The sequence below is a fragment of the Mastomys coucha genome, unplaced genomic scaffold (genome assembly GCF_008632895.1).
Source record: "Mastomys coucha isolate ucsf_1 unplaced genomic scaffold, UCSF_Mcou_1 pScaffold22, whole genome shotgun sequence".
Classification (NCBI taxonomy): domain Eukaryota; kingdom Metazoa; phylum Chordata; class Mammalia; order Rodentia; family Muridae; genus Mastomys; species Mastomys coucha.
In genome coordinates this window covers 164,459,554-164,475,566 of record NW_022196905.1, presented here as the reverse complement: position 1 = coordinate 164,475,566, position 16,013 = coordinate 164,459,554, and the positions used below count along the sequence as shown (strand labels likewise).

Sequence of the window (16,013 nt, the reverse complement as noted above, 5' to 3'; positions counted from 1 at the left end):
TCTTGCTGTTTTCCAGGCTGGCCTCGAGCTCCCGGGCTCAAGTAATCCTCCTGCCTCAGCTTTCCAGGTATCTCGATCACGGGTGGGCCACTAAACCCTGCGGGTCTGTTGCTTTCTAAGAATCCGAGCAGTGGCTGTACTCTGTACCTTGGTCATGCAGGCTTGGGATGCCTCCTTCTCCAGCAGGGCCAGGGCTGTGTCCACGTGACCCTCACGGGCTGCGGTGTGCAGGGGCGTGTGGCCAGCAGTGGTAGCCAGGTTGGGGCTGGCACCGTTCTCCAGCAGGAGCTTCACCATGTTTGTGTGGCCGATTCGAGCAGCACAGTGAAGCGGTGTCTGGTCGTCCTGGACCACGGGATAAAAGCATAAAACTGGACACATTAACCTTCCCGAGTCTGACACAGGGCACGAGTTGAGGACCAGACTGCTTCAGCGACTCACAGTGAATAAAAAGATCTGGGATTTTTATCCAGCCTCTGGCTTACAGAAACTAATGTGCTAAACTTTGTTCAAGCCTTACAACTCACCAAGCTTCCGGGTTATTGCTACTTAATTGCCCAAAGGTTCGGCTTTCCCGGTTGTGAGTGGGAATTGTAACATTATTTCATAGGGCTAGGGTTCAGATCAACGGCTAATGGACACGAAGGGTTCCCAATGTTGGTCACAGCTAAGATACTCAGTAAAACAGATTGTCAGGCCGACAAACAAGCCCTGTCTCCCAGGCTCTTTCTGCCTGGTATGCTTGTTTACATTTGAACTCTACTTTGATGTTCTCTATGCCAGCAGTCATGGCACTCCGAATCACCAAAGGGGGAAGACTGGCCATTTATCCCTTTCCTACAACTTCCAGCTCTAGCTCCTGGTGCAGGGACTCCATGGATGAGGTTATCTGTCACTGGGTCCAGCAGAGGAGTCAAAGGAGGCTGTCACCCACAGAGACCTGGTCTTTGCCACACAGCCTGTCAACTTGCAGACGTGGTAGCTGATCTTACAGTTTATTTATCATCGAATATACAGAAGAAGATGCTCCTCCTCTGGATCAGTTGATGCCTAGCTGATTTCCCTTGGTGACACCATTTTCCGGGCTCCCTTCCTCCAGCCATATCCAGCCACTAGCCAGATAAGCCTGCTCTCTGGGCTCCTATAATCCTACAGAAGCACCACTTTCCTACAAAGAGACCCCCGTCCCTCACAGAAGTCCAACGACACAGAGCCTGACCAAAATGGGGGTGTTGATGACTACGAGCCCCAGGCTGCAGATGAGAACGGCTTCCGTCACCAGGCTGGGGTGGCCTGCTCGTTGCCACCCTCCCTTTCCTTTCTGCCAAACTCACCTTGGCCTTGGCATTGGCTTTAGCTTTGTTCTGGAGCAAATATTTGGCCACTTCTGTATGCCCTGCTCGGGCTGCCATGTGCAATGGGGTTTCCACTTTCTGCAAAATAGCAAAATTATCAAGCTGTTAACACTTGCTGGGTTGCAAAGGATACATGCAGAACTCAGATTGGTACCTGGGCTCGGTAGGATTTTGTCCAAGAGCTGGAGCTGCCCAGCTAAGTCTCTGTCTGTCTTTCTTCCCCTCTCTTAGTATTCTAGGTATTTGTGAAAGCAAACCTCAGAGCTCACGAATATTCACATGTGTGAGTGCATTTCCAGATTGCACTTATGGAAGCTCCAAGATAAAACTCCAAAGATGTACAGATGTGTGACAAATTTAACTTGGTGGAGCATCAACAGAGTGGAATGTTCACCCTACACCTGCCTTTACTATCCTGAGAATACTATTACTGTAGGTGCAGAAAACAGAGGCCCCTTCGGCAGCTTCCCTCAAAGCTGTGGACAGAGCCAAAAGCCCTCAGACAGTAACATGCACCATGTACAATGTTACGTGGTATATCCTATGTAAGATATATGATGTTACATGTTCCATTTATATCTCTTTAACATTTCTGATTGAAAACCATTTCAAGAACTTACCACATTGGAGACATTGGGTGATGCTCCCCGCTGCAGTAGGTTCTTCACAATAGGAAGGTGTCCCATGAAGGAGGCTACATGGAGAGGTGTCAGGCCAGACTGGAAGAGACAGAGAGGCATGTGCTGAGCTGGAGCCTTCCCCACCCAGAAGCACACGCCACAGGATCTTATGCTCTTCTGTTGCTGGGGAGTTCCAGGAATGGCTACCCGAGAAAATGGACCTAGACCAGATGGACTTGTTTTTGGGCCACAGGAAAATGGCCTCAGGAACGCACTGGCAGAAAAGTGTTACCACTTTACAGTTCAGACGACTGTTTCCCACTGTGGAGAGTCCTCTGGATCCAGCCCTTATGGGAAATGCTGACATATACAGGCACACTTACACATTCATGCACACATGCAGCCACACATAGCTATGAAGAATAGCCACGTAAGGCAACGGAGGGGAGTCCAGGCTGACAGCACACCTACACTTTCTCTCTCTTACCTCAGTGACTGCATCGATGGAGGCTCCCGTCTTCAGCAGCAACTCCATGACACGTATGTGGTTCTTCTTGCAGGCGATGTGTAAGGGGGTAAAACCATTCTGTATCCCACACAAAGTATACAAGGATTAGGAACTCATACAGTAACCCAAGAACTGCAAAGGAATTCTGCCCTTTGACTTTGAGGAGGTCCTTCCCAAGCGCACCAGCAAGTACCCATAGACCAAGGGACAGGCTATGTCAGTTTATGAGCTGGCAACCAACAGGTGTCCCTTCTCTATACAGCCAAGCATATTTCTGAATATGATGTTTGGAAACATTTTTTAAAATTCTACCACATTTCTGGAGAAATTTAGTACACTAAATGAGTACTATTTGGAGGCAAACCACTTTCTTTCTATTGGACCCCGAGTGAATGGACTCTGCTCTATTGCCTTAGAGCGGGTCACATAGTGCACGCATGTTGCATAGTGCATGTTACATGGCACGCCCCTCTGCAGGGGCAGGGTTTTGACTGCCAGCCTCTTCTGTACCTCATAGGGCAGTGCTTTTCAAATACGTTCAGTTTTAGGGGGTGGGGCTGTAGCCATGTCTTTGCAATCAAAGGTAAGGAAGGCAGACCTTGTCAGTTGAGGGGGGAGACCAGAGAGAGTGCTAAACACTCGGCAACAGACAGGACAGCACATTCCAAACCCCTGCTATCAACAACCCCAGACTTAGGAAGCTTCAGTGGCCCCAGAGTCTGGGCTCCGCTCAGTGCCTGCAGGTTTGAAGGAGTGAAAAGTCTATCTTTTGCCTCTGGAGGTTACCTGCTCTTCAGTTAGCTCTCCTCTGAGAATGGCCAAACGTGCGGCAGGAATCCTGCACGTGCTCTATGGCTCTTTGAGTCGCCCTAGTGGCCTCTAGCCTGGGAGGGAAGGTGAGGAGCACAACCCCAGGAGGACTCTGCCTTAGGTCTGAATTTGCTGCCTCCCAGGGCTGTGGCCACAGTCCCTCTAAGAGGAGAGATACATAGCTCAGGCTAGTCCTCAGTCCAAAGCAGGGTGAATACCAGGTCGACTTCCGACATGTTACTCTCTCTCAGCTCCGAGTCTGGCTGGGGCTACTATCCCAGTGTCAGATCTCCTGGGTACCAACCTAAGTGGACCTCAGCCTGTTGGTGGAGCTATGCTCACAAGTTATGGTTGGTGGTGCGGGAGGCCACCCCCAGGGGGATATGGATGGCACTGTAAGAACCCCATGCCCTCTGTGCCCTTGCCTGTGGCTCTGCCCCCAGCTGTACCCACTCAGCTCTAGCCTCCCCACTCCCTCTCCCCAGCAGCACTCCTACAGTAGCCCCTTCTCACCAGGGCTCTGGAGTTTGGCTTGGCCCCTTTGTCCAAAAGAACCTTGGCCACCCTGTGGTGGCCACAGTGAGCTGCCACGTGGAGAGGAGTCAGGTGATCCAAGGTGATGTCATCTATCTCTGCATTGTATTGCAATAGAAGTCGGACACAGTCGAGGTGGTCTCCCTGAGCAGCCATGTGGATTGGGGACAAGCCATTCTGGAGGAGAAAGGATAGACTAGTGACATTGCTTCTGGGGATAGAGCATCGGATTCGGCACAGTGACGGCAGTGCGGTTTCCTTCTTCTTGTCTACGTGGTCCTTCCGTGTAGATCCCAAATGAGCTTGGCTCTGATGAAAATCTCTTCCCATCTCCCCGAATCCTCAAGCCTGTCCAGAAAGCCCCACTTCCTCCTTGAAGCCTTCCCCGACCATCCTCTGGTCACCTCCTTGGCTTTTGCTGATCTGTACTGTTCACCCAGTCTGACCTTATTGACTCCTTACCAAGTCATCTCATTTGCGGTTGCCATCTTGGGCATGTCTTTTCTCCTCAGTTCCAAGCTCCTAAGGACCAGAACTCTGTCTCAAGCTTCCCAAATACTCACAGAGCCCAATAAATGCACACAACACATGTGGCGAGCCTTAGTTGATGTGTCTTTGAGTGGATAAAGGAAGACAAAACGGGTCTTAAATCTCTCTAAAAATGTGGAGGTGGGAAGAGAATATTTTCATCAGAGCTCAGCTCATTTGGGATCGAAAAACATTCACTTTAGTTATTGTGTATGTTTGTGGGATGGTGAGTACTCATGTCGGTACTGTGGTGTATATATGGGAATCAAAGAACAGCTTGCTGGAGTCAGCTCTGTCTACTATGTGAGTCTGGATGATTTAATTCAGGTTGTAAGTTTTGGTGGCAAGAATCCGTCCCACTGATCTATCCTACTAGCCTGTGTACTTCTGTTTCATTTGTTTTGTGTGCATGCATATGTGTGATAGTGTGTATGCACACACTTGTGTGTTGTATGTATATGTGTACCTGCCTTTGCATGTGTACAGAGGCCAGAGGAAGATGTTGGGTGTCATATTACTCTCTGCCTTAGTCCCTTGAGACAGGGTCTCTAACCAAACCTGGACCTAAATGAGACACAGAAGGCCCAGGTGATCCTGTCTCTGCTCTCCACAGCCCTAGGACTGCAGTTAAACTTTTGAATGGATAATGAGACCCCAAACCTCATGTTTGTGCAGCAAGTAGTCCTAACCACTGAGGCATCTTCTCCAGCTTTAGGAGTTGGCTCTAAATCGCTCCCCTTTGTCCCTAACAGAAACGTGTCTGTGGTTATAAATGGGCTTGGTTTTTGCCTTAGACATACTGTCTTGATTCATGCCAATCTGGATGGAACTGAGAAAGCACTGTGTGGCCAACTGCTTAGCTTTTTCTTGAAGACTTGTGTTCGCACATTAGAATCTAGAGATGAGCCTTTTCTATGGCTTCTATTGGAGCTTAGCCGGAATGCTTTTATATATTTTTAAAACTTCTCTCCTGTGTGTTCTAGACTCTGAAGACTTTTTGAAGGCTTGACTCTTGTCCTTTCAGGCATGAGGATGATAGAAATGAGGGATGGTTTAGAGCAAAACAGAGAAACTGAAGCTGTGGGCAAAATCTAGCATGTTATTTGGGTTTGTAAATGTTCTTTTGAGATTTCATTTATTTTTTAGCGTGTGTGTGTGTGTGTGTGTGTGTGTGTGTGTACACGCACAAATGCATTCTGGTATCCACAGAGGCCAGAAGAGGGTGTTGGATTCTGAAGCTCTAGTTACAGGACGTTATAAGTCACCTAACATGGGTGCTGGACACTGATCTTGGGTCCTGTGCAAGGACAGAAAGTGTACTTAACCACAAAACTATCTCTCTAGCCCCTAAACAAAATTTTATTGGAACGCAGCCACTTGTTTACATATTGTCCTTGGATAGTTTTCTGCTCCATTGGAAGAGAGTTCAATTACAGCAGCAAAACTGTCTACAAAGCCAAGACATTTGCTTACCTAAGGTTTGAGATGAAAAGTTCTCTGACTGCTAATCTCGATAAGCTCAGACAAGAAGTCTTACCCCCAGAATGGCAGGTCCTGGGTAGGTTCCACATGCATCATTGCAGTTAGAATCAACAGTTCTGATTTTACAGAAGTGACTGATCCTGAGTCTGTGTGATGATTCCTACCCATTGTCAGTGTGGCGGGATTTATAATCACTATGGAAACACCTCCAGTATATTTGAAGGTGTTTCTAGAAACATTTAAGTGAGAAGTGAAGACCCACTCCAAATATGGGGGGAACCATCTCCTGGACTGATGAGCATCTGCACTCACCTCTCTGTTCCCTGACTGGGGGTTTAGTGTGACCCTGCTGCCTCATGCTCCTGATGCCATGATGGGCTTCCAACCGAACTGTGAGCCCAACCAAACTCCTCCTTCCTGAACTTGGCATCTACTTTGTCCTAGCAACAAGAAAAGTAACTAGCATAGAAAAATTGCTTCTAGGAAGCACATGCTTTCTGTGAGAAACCTGACACATTCATTCCCAGGCCTTTGGAACTGGTTTGCAAGAGAAATGTAGTAGGTTTTGGCGCCTCAGGCTAAAGAAGCCAAGAATGCTATAAACAGGGCTTAATGGACCATGTGGGTGAGAGTCTGGAAGACCAGAATACTAAGAAAAATGAATGCAAACAATGATGACACAGTTCAGGAGGTGTTGGAGAGGAACTTGCACCCCTTCACGTTATATTCTGCCAAGGAATAGGACTTCTTTCTACCATGTACTGAGAAGTTGGCTGAGGCTGAATGCAAAGTATTGGACAAATCTGTTTTGGTGGAAGAAATCTCAGAATAGGCTAGCATTCAGGCACGTCACAGTTATGCTCGTTGTCTAATGCAGGTCTATAGCGAGAAAGAACAAGCAGCAGAGGAGAAAGAGACGAAATGTGTACATAGGAAGGAAAAGGATAATGAGGGAGCTTAAAGATGTAGACAAGGGCTGGAGAGATGGCTCAGCAGTTAAGAGCACAGAACCTGCTGTTCTTCCAGAGGTCCTGAGTTCAATTCACAACAACAATGTAGAGGCTCACAACCATCTGTAATGAGTTACGATGTCCTCTTCTGGTGTGTAGCTATACATGCAGATAAAGAACTCATACATTAGATAGATAAATAAATAAATAATAAATCCTTTTTAAAAAGATGTAGACAAAATGGTGGAGAGAAAGCAGAATGTAACTGTTACAGAGATTAACACCTTTAAGGCTGTGCTCTAAGAATAGGCAGATGCCTCTAGGGCAAGAGGCATCCATCTTTGCAAATACAAAATCATTTGAAAGGGGAGGATCTGAACAGAGGATGCCTCTGAACAGGGGTTCCCTGCTCCTGACTTTCTAAGGATCAGCCTGTGCTAATGCCAACAGTGCTCCAGTTGGAGGTGTCTTGGCTCTGTCCCAGGCTGGCCCCAGAGCCCGGCAGTGTTGGCCGTGTGTTAGTTTTATAGACATAAAAGATGCAGGATTAAGGGGACTACAGAGTCTTGTTCATCACTGTAGAGAGCACTGAGGCCAAATGGTGTGAGGCAGGGTCAGGCACTTGGCAAGGAAGCCCCGAGACGCCATTGCATGAAGCTCTGAAGGTGAAGCGTTGGCTGTAATGTGGGTGCCCTCTGAGGAGAGCTGAGGGCACTGAGATAGTGCGACCTCAAGAGGGGCTATGGGTGCTGTAGGCAGAGGGGCTGGAGAGGCAAGGCCGTGGAATCTCAACAGGAGCCCAGATACTGGACACAGAACTGGGGGATTCGGTGTCTGCCGGCTCAGATCTAGTCTTGGTTTAGTCTGATCTTTCTTTGCTTCTGGAAGGGGATGCTTACTCTGTGCTGTGGCTCAGTACAAGTGTGTAGCCTGTTATGACTGCATGGATCATGGTTAAGAGACTGTCTTGGGTCTCAGAAGAGACTTTGCACTCCTTTTAAAAAACTGTTTCAGGAGCTGGAAAGATGGCTCAGGGTTTAAGAGCATTTTGATACCAGAGACCTACTTGGTAGCTCACAACTAGAATTGGTAATTCTAGTTCTGGGGGGAATCTGACAACCTCTTCTGACCTCTGTGAACACCACACATGCACATAGTCCACAGTAAAACATACATACATACATGCAGAAAAACATGTGTATGCTTAAATAAAGTAATAATTATCTAAAACAAAAATTAAGTTGTTTGAGTGAATGTGTATGCGCGCGCGCGCGCGCGCGCGCGCGTGTGTGTGTGTGTGTGTGTGTGTGTGTGTGTGTGTAGAGAGAGAGAGAGAGAGAGACAGAGACAGAGACAGAGACAGAGAAGGATAAAGAGAGAGAGAGTTATAGTAGCCATGAGATGGCTGATATGGGTGCTGGGAACTGAACTTAGGTCCCCTTGGAGAGCAAAAAGCTCTCCTAATTACGGAGCCATCTCTCTAGCCCAGAAGTCTGCACTCTATGTGGTACTGGGGACTATTGAAGACTATGAGGCTAGCTAGAGACAGCCCTAGTGTGTTTTGCATTATGAGATGGCAATGAGACTTTAGGAGCAGAGATGGAGTGCTGCCTTCACTGAAAGTGATGTGCTCGGCTGTCAGGCTGGCAGAGGGTGGGGCTGCGATGACTAATCTCCATTATTGTCAACTCATCTGGACTTGAACATTCCCCAGAAATATGCAGGTATGTTCTGAGGATGTTTTCCAGAGGGGTTTAGATGAGAGGACCCCTCATGTGGGTGACATCACCCCTTGGACTGGGACCCCAGACTGAATAAAACGGAAAAGGCCTGGTGAGCACCAGCATTCACCTTTCTGTTTCCCGCTGCAGTCGCCACATGGCCTTCCACTCTGCTGCCCTGACCTCGTCACCATGAGGGACCAGCTGTGATCCCATAAACCATGATCCCTAAGGGACTGACTGTGATCCCATAAACCCTGATCCCTAAAACCCTTCTTTCCTTAAGTCACACCTATAAGGTATTTTGTCACAGCAAAGAGAAAAGTCCAGCTGACTTGAAGTACAGCCTGAAAGGTAGTATGCCCGAGAAGGAGCACCTACCTTGGTTTTGGCTTGGATGGGTGCCCCGTGGTCCAGCAGGATCTCTGAGATTCTCACGTGTCCATTCCGAGCTGCACAGTGGAGTGGTGTCAATTCATCCTTTATAAGACAATGGAAACCAGAAAGCTCAGAAGGCGGCCATCCATGGCTATGCGGCACAAGTCTGTCTACAGTATTATTCCCAGGTGTGGAATGTCTGAGACTGCCTTCAGGCCTGCTGGGCTTTAGCTCAGTTTTGACAGTGTCCTGCTGCAGCCAGCTGCAGACCACTCACTCAGTGAGGCAGCAGGGCACATCGCTCATTGAGAGCCTTTCGCTGGGTGAGACTCAAGGGCAGACCTCACCCCCTGCCCTGGCCCTGAAAGCTGCTGGCACCTACCTTGGTCCTGGTTTCTATCTGAGCCCCTCGGTCCAGCAGGAGTCTCACCATGATCACGTTCCCCCTGCGGGAGGCGATGTGCAGTGGAGTGATGCCATTCTGGAGACAGAAATAGGGGAGAATCAGAAGCAGTTCTTCTTTGGAAGGGCACACACCAGCGACTCCCTAGCTCTTGCCCCACCCCCTGACTGCTGCAGAACAGGCAGCCACTTTAACTAAGGGAGGACCTCACCTAAGGGAGAGTCGGGGCCTGTGTGGATCTGATGGTTCTGCGGCTAAGCATAGCAAGCTGACCAAGCCCACATTGTATGTAGAGCAATCGTCTCCTGCCTCCTGTGTTCACCTGCTTAGCGGGCACATGGAGCTTTGAATTTTCACCGGACCAAACTGGTGAAAACTTAGAGGCAGGTGACCGTAATCTCCCAGCAGGAGGTCGTTTTAGACGCAGGAGCTCTGGCCCCTGTGCATCTCTGAGGCACAAGTGGACTCCAAGATGCTGGAGAGGGTATGTGTGAGAGAGGCTAGGGCACTCCAATTCTAGATACCCTACACTCTGGACAGTGTGCACACTCAAGTGAGGTTACCTGAGGTGTGAAGTTGACGCTGGCGCCCCGGTTGAGGAGCAGCTGGGCCACGTTGAGGTTCTCATAGTGAGCTGCGATGTGGAGGGGTGTGAATCCCGTCTGGCACAACAGAGGGGGGAGGGGAGAAACACTCGTAACATACCAGCACCTCTGTCCCAGAACCATCCTGGGGTTTCTAAACACATTAACAGGGACACAGCACCTGGCACCCAAAGCAGGCTTCGACCTGTGGTGGTATCTATGGGAGGTGTCGGGAGATGCCCTCATGGCAAGCTGTATCCAAAGGCGTGGCAGCAGTTTGCCACCTCAGAGTAGCTTCTAGGAGCTTTGCCTCATGGCCAAGGCAAACTACAAACTGAGATCACCTCTCACGAAGAGATTTTAGTCATCAGTGAAAGGGATTATGGCATCCATGACCGCCAGTCCCCTAACAGGGCCTGTGACTCAGCCAGCTGGGCAGAGGGTCCAGCACTATCCTCCTGCTCCACACCTTTAGACCACATCCAAAAAACCCAGGGACAGGGGCATGATAGACTAGGTGGAGGGAGGGGTCAGTGGGAACACGTTGAACAATCTAGCTGATTGAGGGACAGTCAGCAGCCTAACTGAATGAGCAGTGGTTAGTACCACTTAAAATGGCCACCCACATCTCCAGGAACCCCACTTTCTATCTTCCCACTCTTCCACAGCTGGACATGATGACTCCCTCATCCAGCAAGGGCAGCAGGGAAGGAAGAGGGTGACAATCAGAGTCCCCTCTGAGGTGCATTTTCATTCAGGAAGGAGGCCCACCCTGCCCTCCAAGGTGCCTTGGGTAGCCAGTCCAGAATGACCTCAGCTGTCCCCAGGGATTTAAAGCTGCCCACTAAGGCCTGGGCACTGAAGGCACAGCTGGACCTCACGATGCCTTTAGCCCACAGTCTTCTGGTGCACCAGCCTGATTCCCCTGGTGGACACCCTGGCTTCCCTCACCTTGGAAAGCACGTCTGGGTTGGGGTCATTCTGCAGAAGGACTGCGGCTGTTCGTGTGTCATCATTGCGGGCCGCGATGTGCAGGGCAGGGAGACGCACTTTCCCTTTCGTCCCATAGTTGATGAGGTGGGCCACCACATTCTCATGACCCTGCTGCAGAGCCACGGCCAGTGGGGTGAAGCCATCCTGGTTGGGGAGAGCAGAGATGGGATTTCAAAGCCCTTTGCACCCTCTAAGCTCAGCTCAAGTGCCACCTTCTCCATGAAGCCTTCCTTTGCTCAACTTTCTCGCTCCGTGCTCCCACACTATCTGCATTCTTCTTTCTTACACTTAGTTTTCCTTTACCATATGCCTGCAGTCTGCCTGTGTGCTATGATGATATCTGACCATGTGTACCAGGTGTTTGTTTGACTATATTCTAAGGAGGTCTGAGTGTACATCATCCATTCGCAGTCTGACTGTGTGCTGAATGCACATCATCTGTTTGCAGTTTGACTGTGTGCTGAATGTACATCATCCATTTGCCGTCTGACTGTATGCTGAATGTATATCATCTGTTTGTGTCTTACTGTGTGCTGAATGCACATCATCTGTTTACAGTCTGACTGTATGCTGAATGTACATCATCTGTTTGCAGTCTGACTGTGTGCTGAATGTACATCACCTGTTTCCAGTCTGACTATGTGCCGTCAGCTATTTTATGTACCTACAACACTTCTATCACAGAGCACATTTCCAAAGAGACTTACCTCTGTGGCTACATTCTGATTGGCTCCGTTCTCCAGTAGAAACTTCACTACCTCTAAATGATTCTCCTGAGCAGCCATGTACAGAGGAGTAAAGCCTTTCTGTGAACAAAAGAAGACGGAGCCATTAAAACAAACTGAGACAGGCGTGAAGACAGAAGGAGCCATTAAAACAGTGGAACAGGCATGAAGACGGGTGTGAACCCTCTCACTTGGAGGGGGCGTGGCTGCCTCTTCATACCCTTACCAAAGTAAAAAAATGGCCTCTGGAAAATTATTACCAAAGACCAAGTTGGGGAGATGACTCCAGAGCAGTGCTTCCCCCTCACCTGCTGAGTGAATCCCTAGCTCAAAATCCTCCTCTACTTAAAATGTGATTTGGGTTTTAATTATGTGTATATGTACATCTGGGCCGTGCTGGTGTGCGCACATGACTAGAGAGGCCAAAGGTGTTAAACCCCCTGAAGCTGCAGTTACAAGTGGTTGTGAGCCACCTGATGCGGATGCTGGGAACTGAACTTGGAACCTGTGTGAGCAATGCATGCTCTTAACTGCTGATCCATTTCTCCAGCACCCCCCCCGACTTTTCTTTCTTTCTTTCTTTTTTTAAAAGATTTATTTATTTATTACATGTAAGTATACTATAGCTGTCTTCAGACACACCAGAAGAGGGCATCAGATCTCATTACAGATGGTTGTGAGCCACCATGTGGTTGCTGGGATTTGAACTCAGGACCTTCGGAAGAACAGTCGGTGCTCTTACCCGCTGAGCCATCTCTCCAGCCCCGACTTTTATTTCTTTTAACACCAACCAATCAAGCCTCAGCACCCCACCCATATGACTCATATACAATGTGATGTTTCTGATCTACTTAACCAAGATGGAGTCCACACTGACCAACTCACCAAGCTAAGATGGTAGTCTAGCCTTGGAACGTTAATGCAGAATGCCTGCATTACTGCTTGGAGAGATGACAGTAACAAATCTAGTCTCTCTCTCTCTCTCTCTCTCTCTCTCTCTCTCTCTCTCTCTGTGTGTGTGTGTGTGTGTGTGTGTGTGTGTGTGTGTGTGTGTTGATGTATACAGTAGCCAATGTGTCAGAAAAGAATTGTGTAAGTGAAGAAAGACTTTCCCTATACTAGGGACAGGGAGCCATTACCTGAGACTGGGCATTAACGTTGGCTCCATAGTTGACCAGCTCCCGGACCACCTCATCCTGACCAGCAAGGGCAGCGATGTGCAGAGCAGTGTTCCCCTTCTGAAACACAGAGGCAAGGAACAGAGATTCCTCTCAGCCTGCTCAAGGGATTGTCACAGGTAAGAGACTGAAGGTGCTAGCTTGGGAGCCACAAGACAGAAACATCTGTGTCTACACCCAGCCAGTCTACACCTAGCCAGTCTACACCCAGCCAGCCTACACCCAGCCAGTCTACACCCAGCCAGTTTACACCCAGCCAGTCTACACCCAGCCAGTCTACACCTAGCCAGTCACTGGTCATGAAAGAGCAGTAAAAGCACTGGGAACAGAGTACCTCTTCTCTCTCTCTCTCTCTCTCTCTCTCTCTCTCTCTGTCTCTCTCTCTTTCTCTCTCTCTCTCTCTCTCTGTCTCTCCCTCCCCCTCTCTCTGTCTCTCTCTCTCATACACACAAACACATATACACACAAACAATACAAATGCACACACAGATACACCCATACCCACAAAACCCAGACACACACACATACATATACACCCACACACACTCACAGACACAAATATACACAAACACACAGACACACAGACACAAACATATACACACATAACACAAACACATACACATAAACATACACAAACACACACCCAGACACACACACACACACACACACACATCAACTGTAAGTCCCACGAAGACCCCTGGGCCTGTGGGGGAGTCACAGGATAGGGGTATGGTCCTCAGTATTCATGAAGAAGCAGAAGATGTGACTTCATTCCATTTTGATTTACAAACACCCAATTTCTCCGTGTTTAAGAAGCCTTAGAACCCATGGGGTGAGGAGGGTTGGGTTGACACTGTGTAAATGTGTGGGGTGCTATGAGGGGTCTACTTAACCACCTGGAGCCGGGCTCTAGTTTCTGGGATGGAGAGGGAGGAGAGGAGCTGAGGCAGCCTTCTACTTTTCCATTCCTGGACCCAGCTAAGGAACGGGGGCAGGCTTTGCTTTCTTGCTTTGTCTTTATTTTTAATCTTTCCTAAGTCTTGGAGACCAACGACGATTTCACAAACTATCAGGGGTCTGCTCTAGCCAAAGCTCTGAGGTTTACCTTTTTAACCCCCTGCTCCTCTATAGCATTCTAAAGCTATGCTGGCTTGTAAATGCCTATAAATAAGATCTACCGAGTAAGTATTCAGCACAGAATAAAAACCAAAGGGGAGGATATGGGAAGTGTGCCATTTCCCCAGCTCTGGGGGAAAGCCAGGGAAGGGGTGCTGCAGGTTTGTGGTCAGGAATGTGAGAGGCCAGTAATTGCCCCTTGGTCCCTGGGAAGAGCAGGTGAATCCATCGATTTCTGTCAAGGGGCTGGAAGCAAATGCAGACTCACTGCACTGATGAGTGAGCGGAAAATGACATGAAAATTAGGGAATTTTAACTTGAGAAGGGATTCTACTTTCATAATATTTTGGAAGTTCACTTCATATAAATTATATCTGTTCGCTCTATATCATTCAGTGACATTTTCTGCCTGAGAGGTGGCAAATGTTTGCTGCAGAGAGCTGAAATTGAGGCTGTGTTCAGGACCCCATTTAACAAGCATTGAGCAGGAAATGAGAGGTTACAGCAACTCAGGCAAAGAGACAGCAATGTGGGGAGCTGAGAAGAGAGGGGCCAGCATGAGACAGTAAGAGGGGATTATTTAAATAAACAAGGCGAGTGTCCATGAGAAATAAATCTCATTTTAGGGGTTAGGCATAGGTCAGTTGTAGAGAGTGTGCATGGAAAAAGTGTTCCACTGGCAATTGCACCAGCAATGCAAATATCAGATTTTTGCAATCTATATGAATTGATGCTTCTGTGCAAAGCAGTTCCTGATAAAAGGAAGTGCCACTTCAGGAAACTGATCTGGGAGGAAACAGATTTACAGATCAGACTTTCTTCAGTGACAACAGGGTCACATCACTCTTTTCCACTGATTATTACACCAGGTGCTTTATATACACAGCTCTGTTAATTTCCTGCAAATACGTGGTGAAGTCCCTATCTACAGATGAGAACACTGAGACTTTCCAGTGCCTGAGTAACTTGCCTAAGGCCACAGAGTTGGAAGCATATCAGCTCAACTCTGGAGCTTGCAGAACTCCGGGTCCCTGTTTGAGGCAGCAAGAAGCCACCACAAAAGGGACATGGATTCAGAGTCCAGCGAGGAGGATAGAATAAAGGCCCGCTGATCATTTCTGCAGACAGGGTCCTGTGTTCTGAGGTGGCACCCAGAACTCAGAAACAGGATGTGATGAGCAGCAACCTGGGAATCCAGGACCATGTTTAAGATGGTTTTCACGCTGCAGTTTGAGAAGAGATACGAAGGCCCACATACTCAAACTTTCAATGCCAAGTTCTTACCTTGGTTGTCGTTTCTAGAATGATCTCTTTGTGCAGAAGTTCAACTACCATCTTCACATGGCCTTCTTTGGAGGCCAGATGCAGGCCGTTCAACCCGTTCTGAGAGGAGAAGAGAGAGAGGTGGGGAGGCTTCGGTTAGTGAGACTGCCCACTCTGACATCCTAAGGGCTGGGTAAGATCTTGAGCAGTGGAGGGCAGAAACTCAGGGCCACCGGGTGGGTGGGGCTGACACGGAGAGATCCGCCTACTGACCAATAGCTAGGAAGGCTCTCGGCATCCCAAGGTCAGAGCACCAGGGAACAAAGAAGAAAGATAATAAAACTGTCACACTCTGAACATGAATCAAGTACGGGGACACTCTCTGAACCTCCAGGGACCCTGAGATTCTGATCCTAGACAGTCTTTAGGCTTCCTTCAGATGCACAGATATAAAGGCTGGAAGAGAAAGACAGTGTCCTTTCTGTCTTTCACATCCTAGCTGCCAGAGACCAGCAGCTTCTTTTGCTACAAACTCATCCCCAGATGTGCTGTGTCCCCACAGGCCCCAAAACAGTGAGACTAGCTGGCCTTGGACTAAGATCCCGAGCCATGATTAACCTGTTCATGTTATTAACTTGATTTTCCCAGGTAATTGGTCACAGTAGCAGAGAGCTGACCACTTGATTGACAGAAATTCCCCTTGATTGAGGTGGTTGGCATGGCTCCAACCCTGGTGAACTTGCATGCAGTGACCAAGAAAAGTAGAGATGCCACACCGATGCACGTTCAAAATCTGCTGGGACCATCCCAGCAGATCAAAATAAACTTCAAAACAGACCCTCTGGGAACTACATACCCCACCCAG

General features: G+C 48.6%; 1 protein-coding gene across 16 annotated transcripts in view; it reads right to left on the bottom strand.

Annotated features, from left to right (window-relative positions):
* The window catches only part of Ank1 (ankyrin 1), a 180,533-nt gene that overhangs the window by 54,583 nt on the left and 109,937 nt on the right, over positions 1–16,013 (bottom strand). For all 16 annotated transcript variants that reach the window (XM_031339269.1, XM_031339282.1, XM_031339272.1 and 13 more), the window contains exons 3-14: positions 15,170–15,268; positions 12,731–12,829; positions 11,574–11,672; positions 10,825–11,010; positions 9,853–9,951; positions 9,269–9,367; positions 8,890–8,988; positions 3,807–4,004; positions 2,463–2,561; positions 1,976–2,074; positions 1,335–1,433; positions 148–345 (exon numbers count right to left, since the gene is read on the bottom strand). In XM_031339269.1, the coding sequence (XP_031195129.1) occupies positions 148–345; positions 1,335–1,433; positions 1,976–2,074; positions 2,463–2,561; positions 3,807–4,004; positions 8,890–8,988; positions 9,269–9,367; positions 9,853–9,951; positions 10,825–11,010; positions 11,574–11,672; positions 12,731–12,829; positions 15,170–15,268 (1,473 nt within the window). The remainder of the gene's footprint in view (positions 1–147; positions 346–1,334; positions 1,434–1,975; positions 2,075–2,462; positions 2,562–3,806; positions 4,005–8,889; positions 8,989–9,268; positions 9,368–9,852; positions 9,952–10,824; positions 11,011–11,573; positions 11,673–12,730; positions 12,830–15,169; positions 15,269–16,013) is intronic.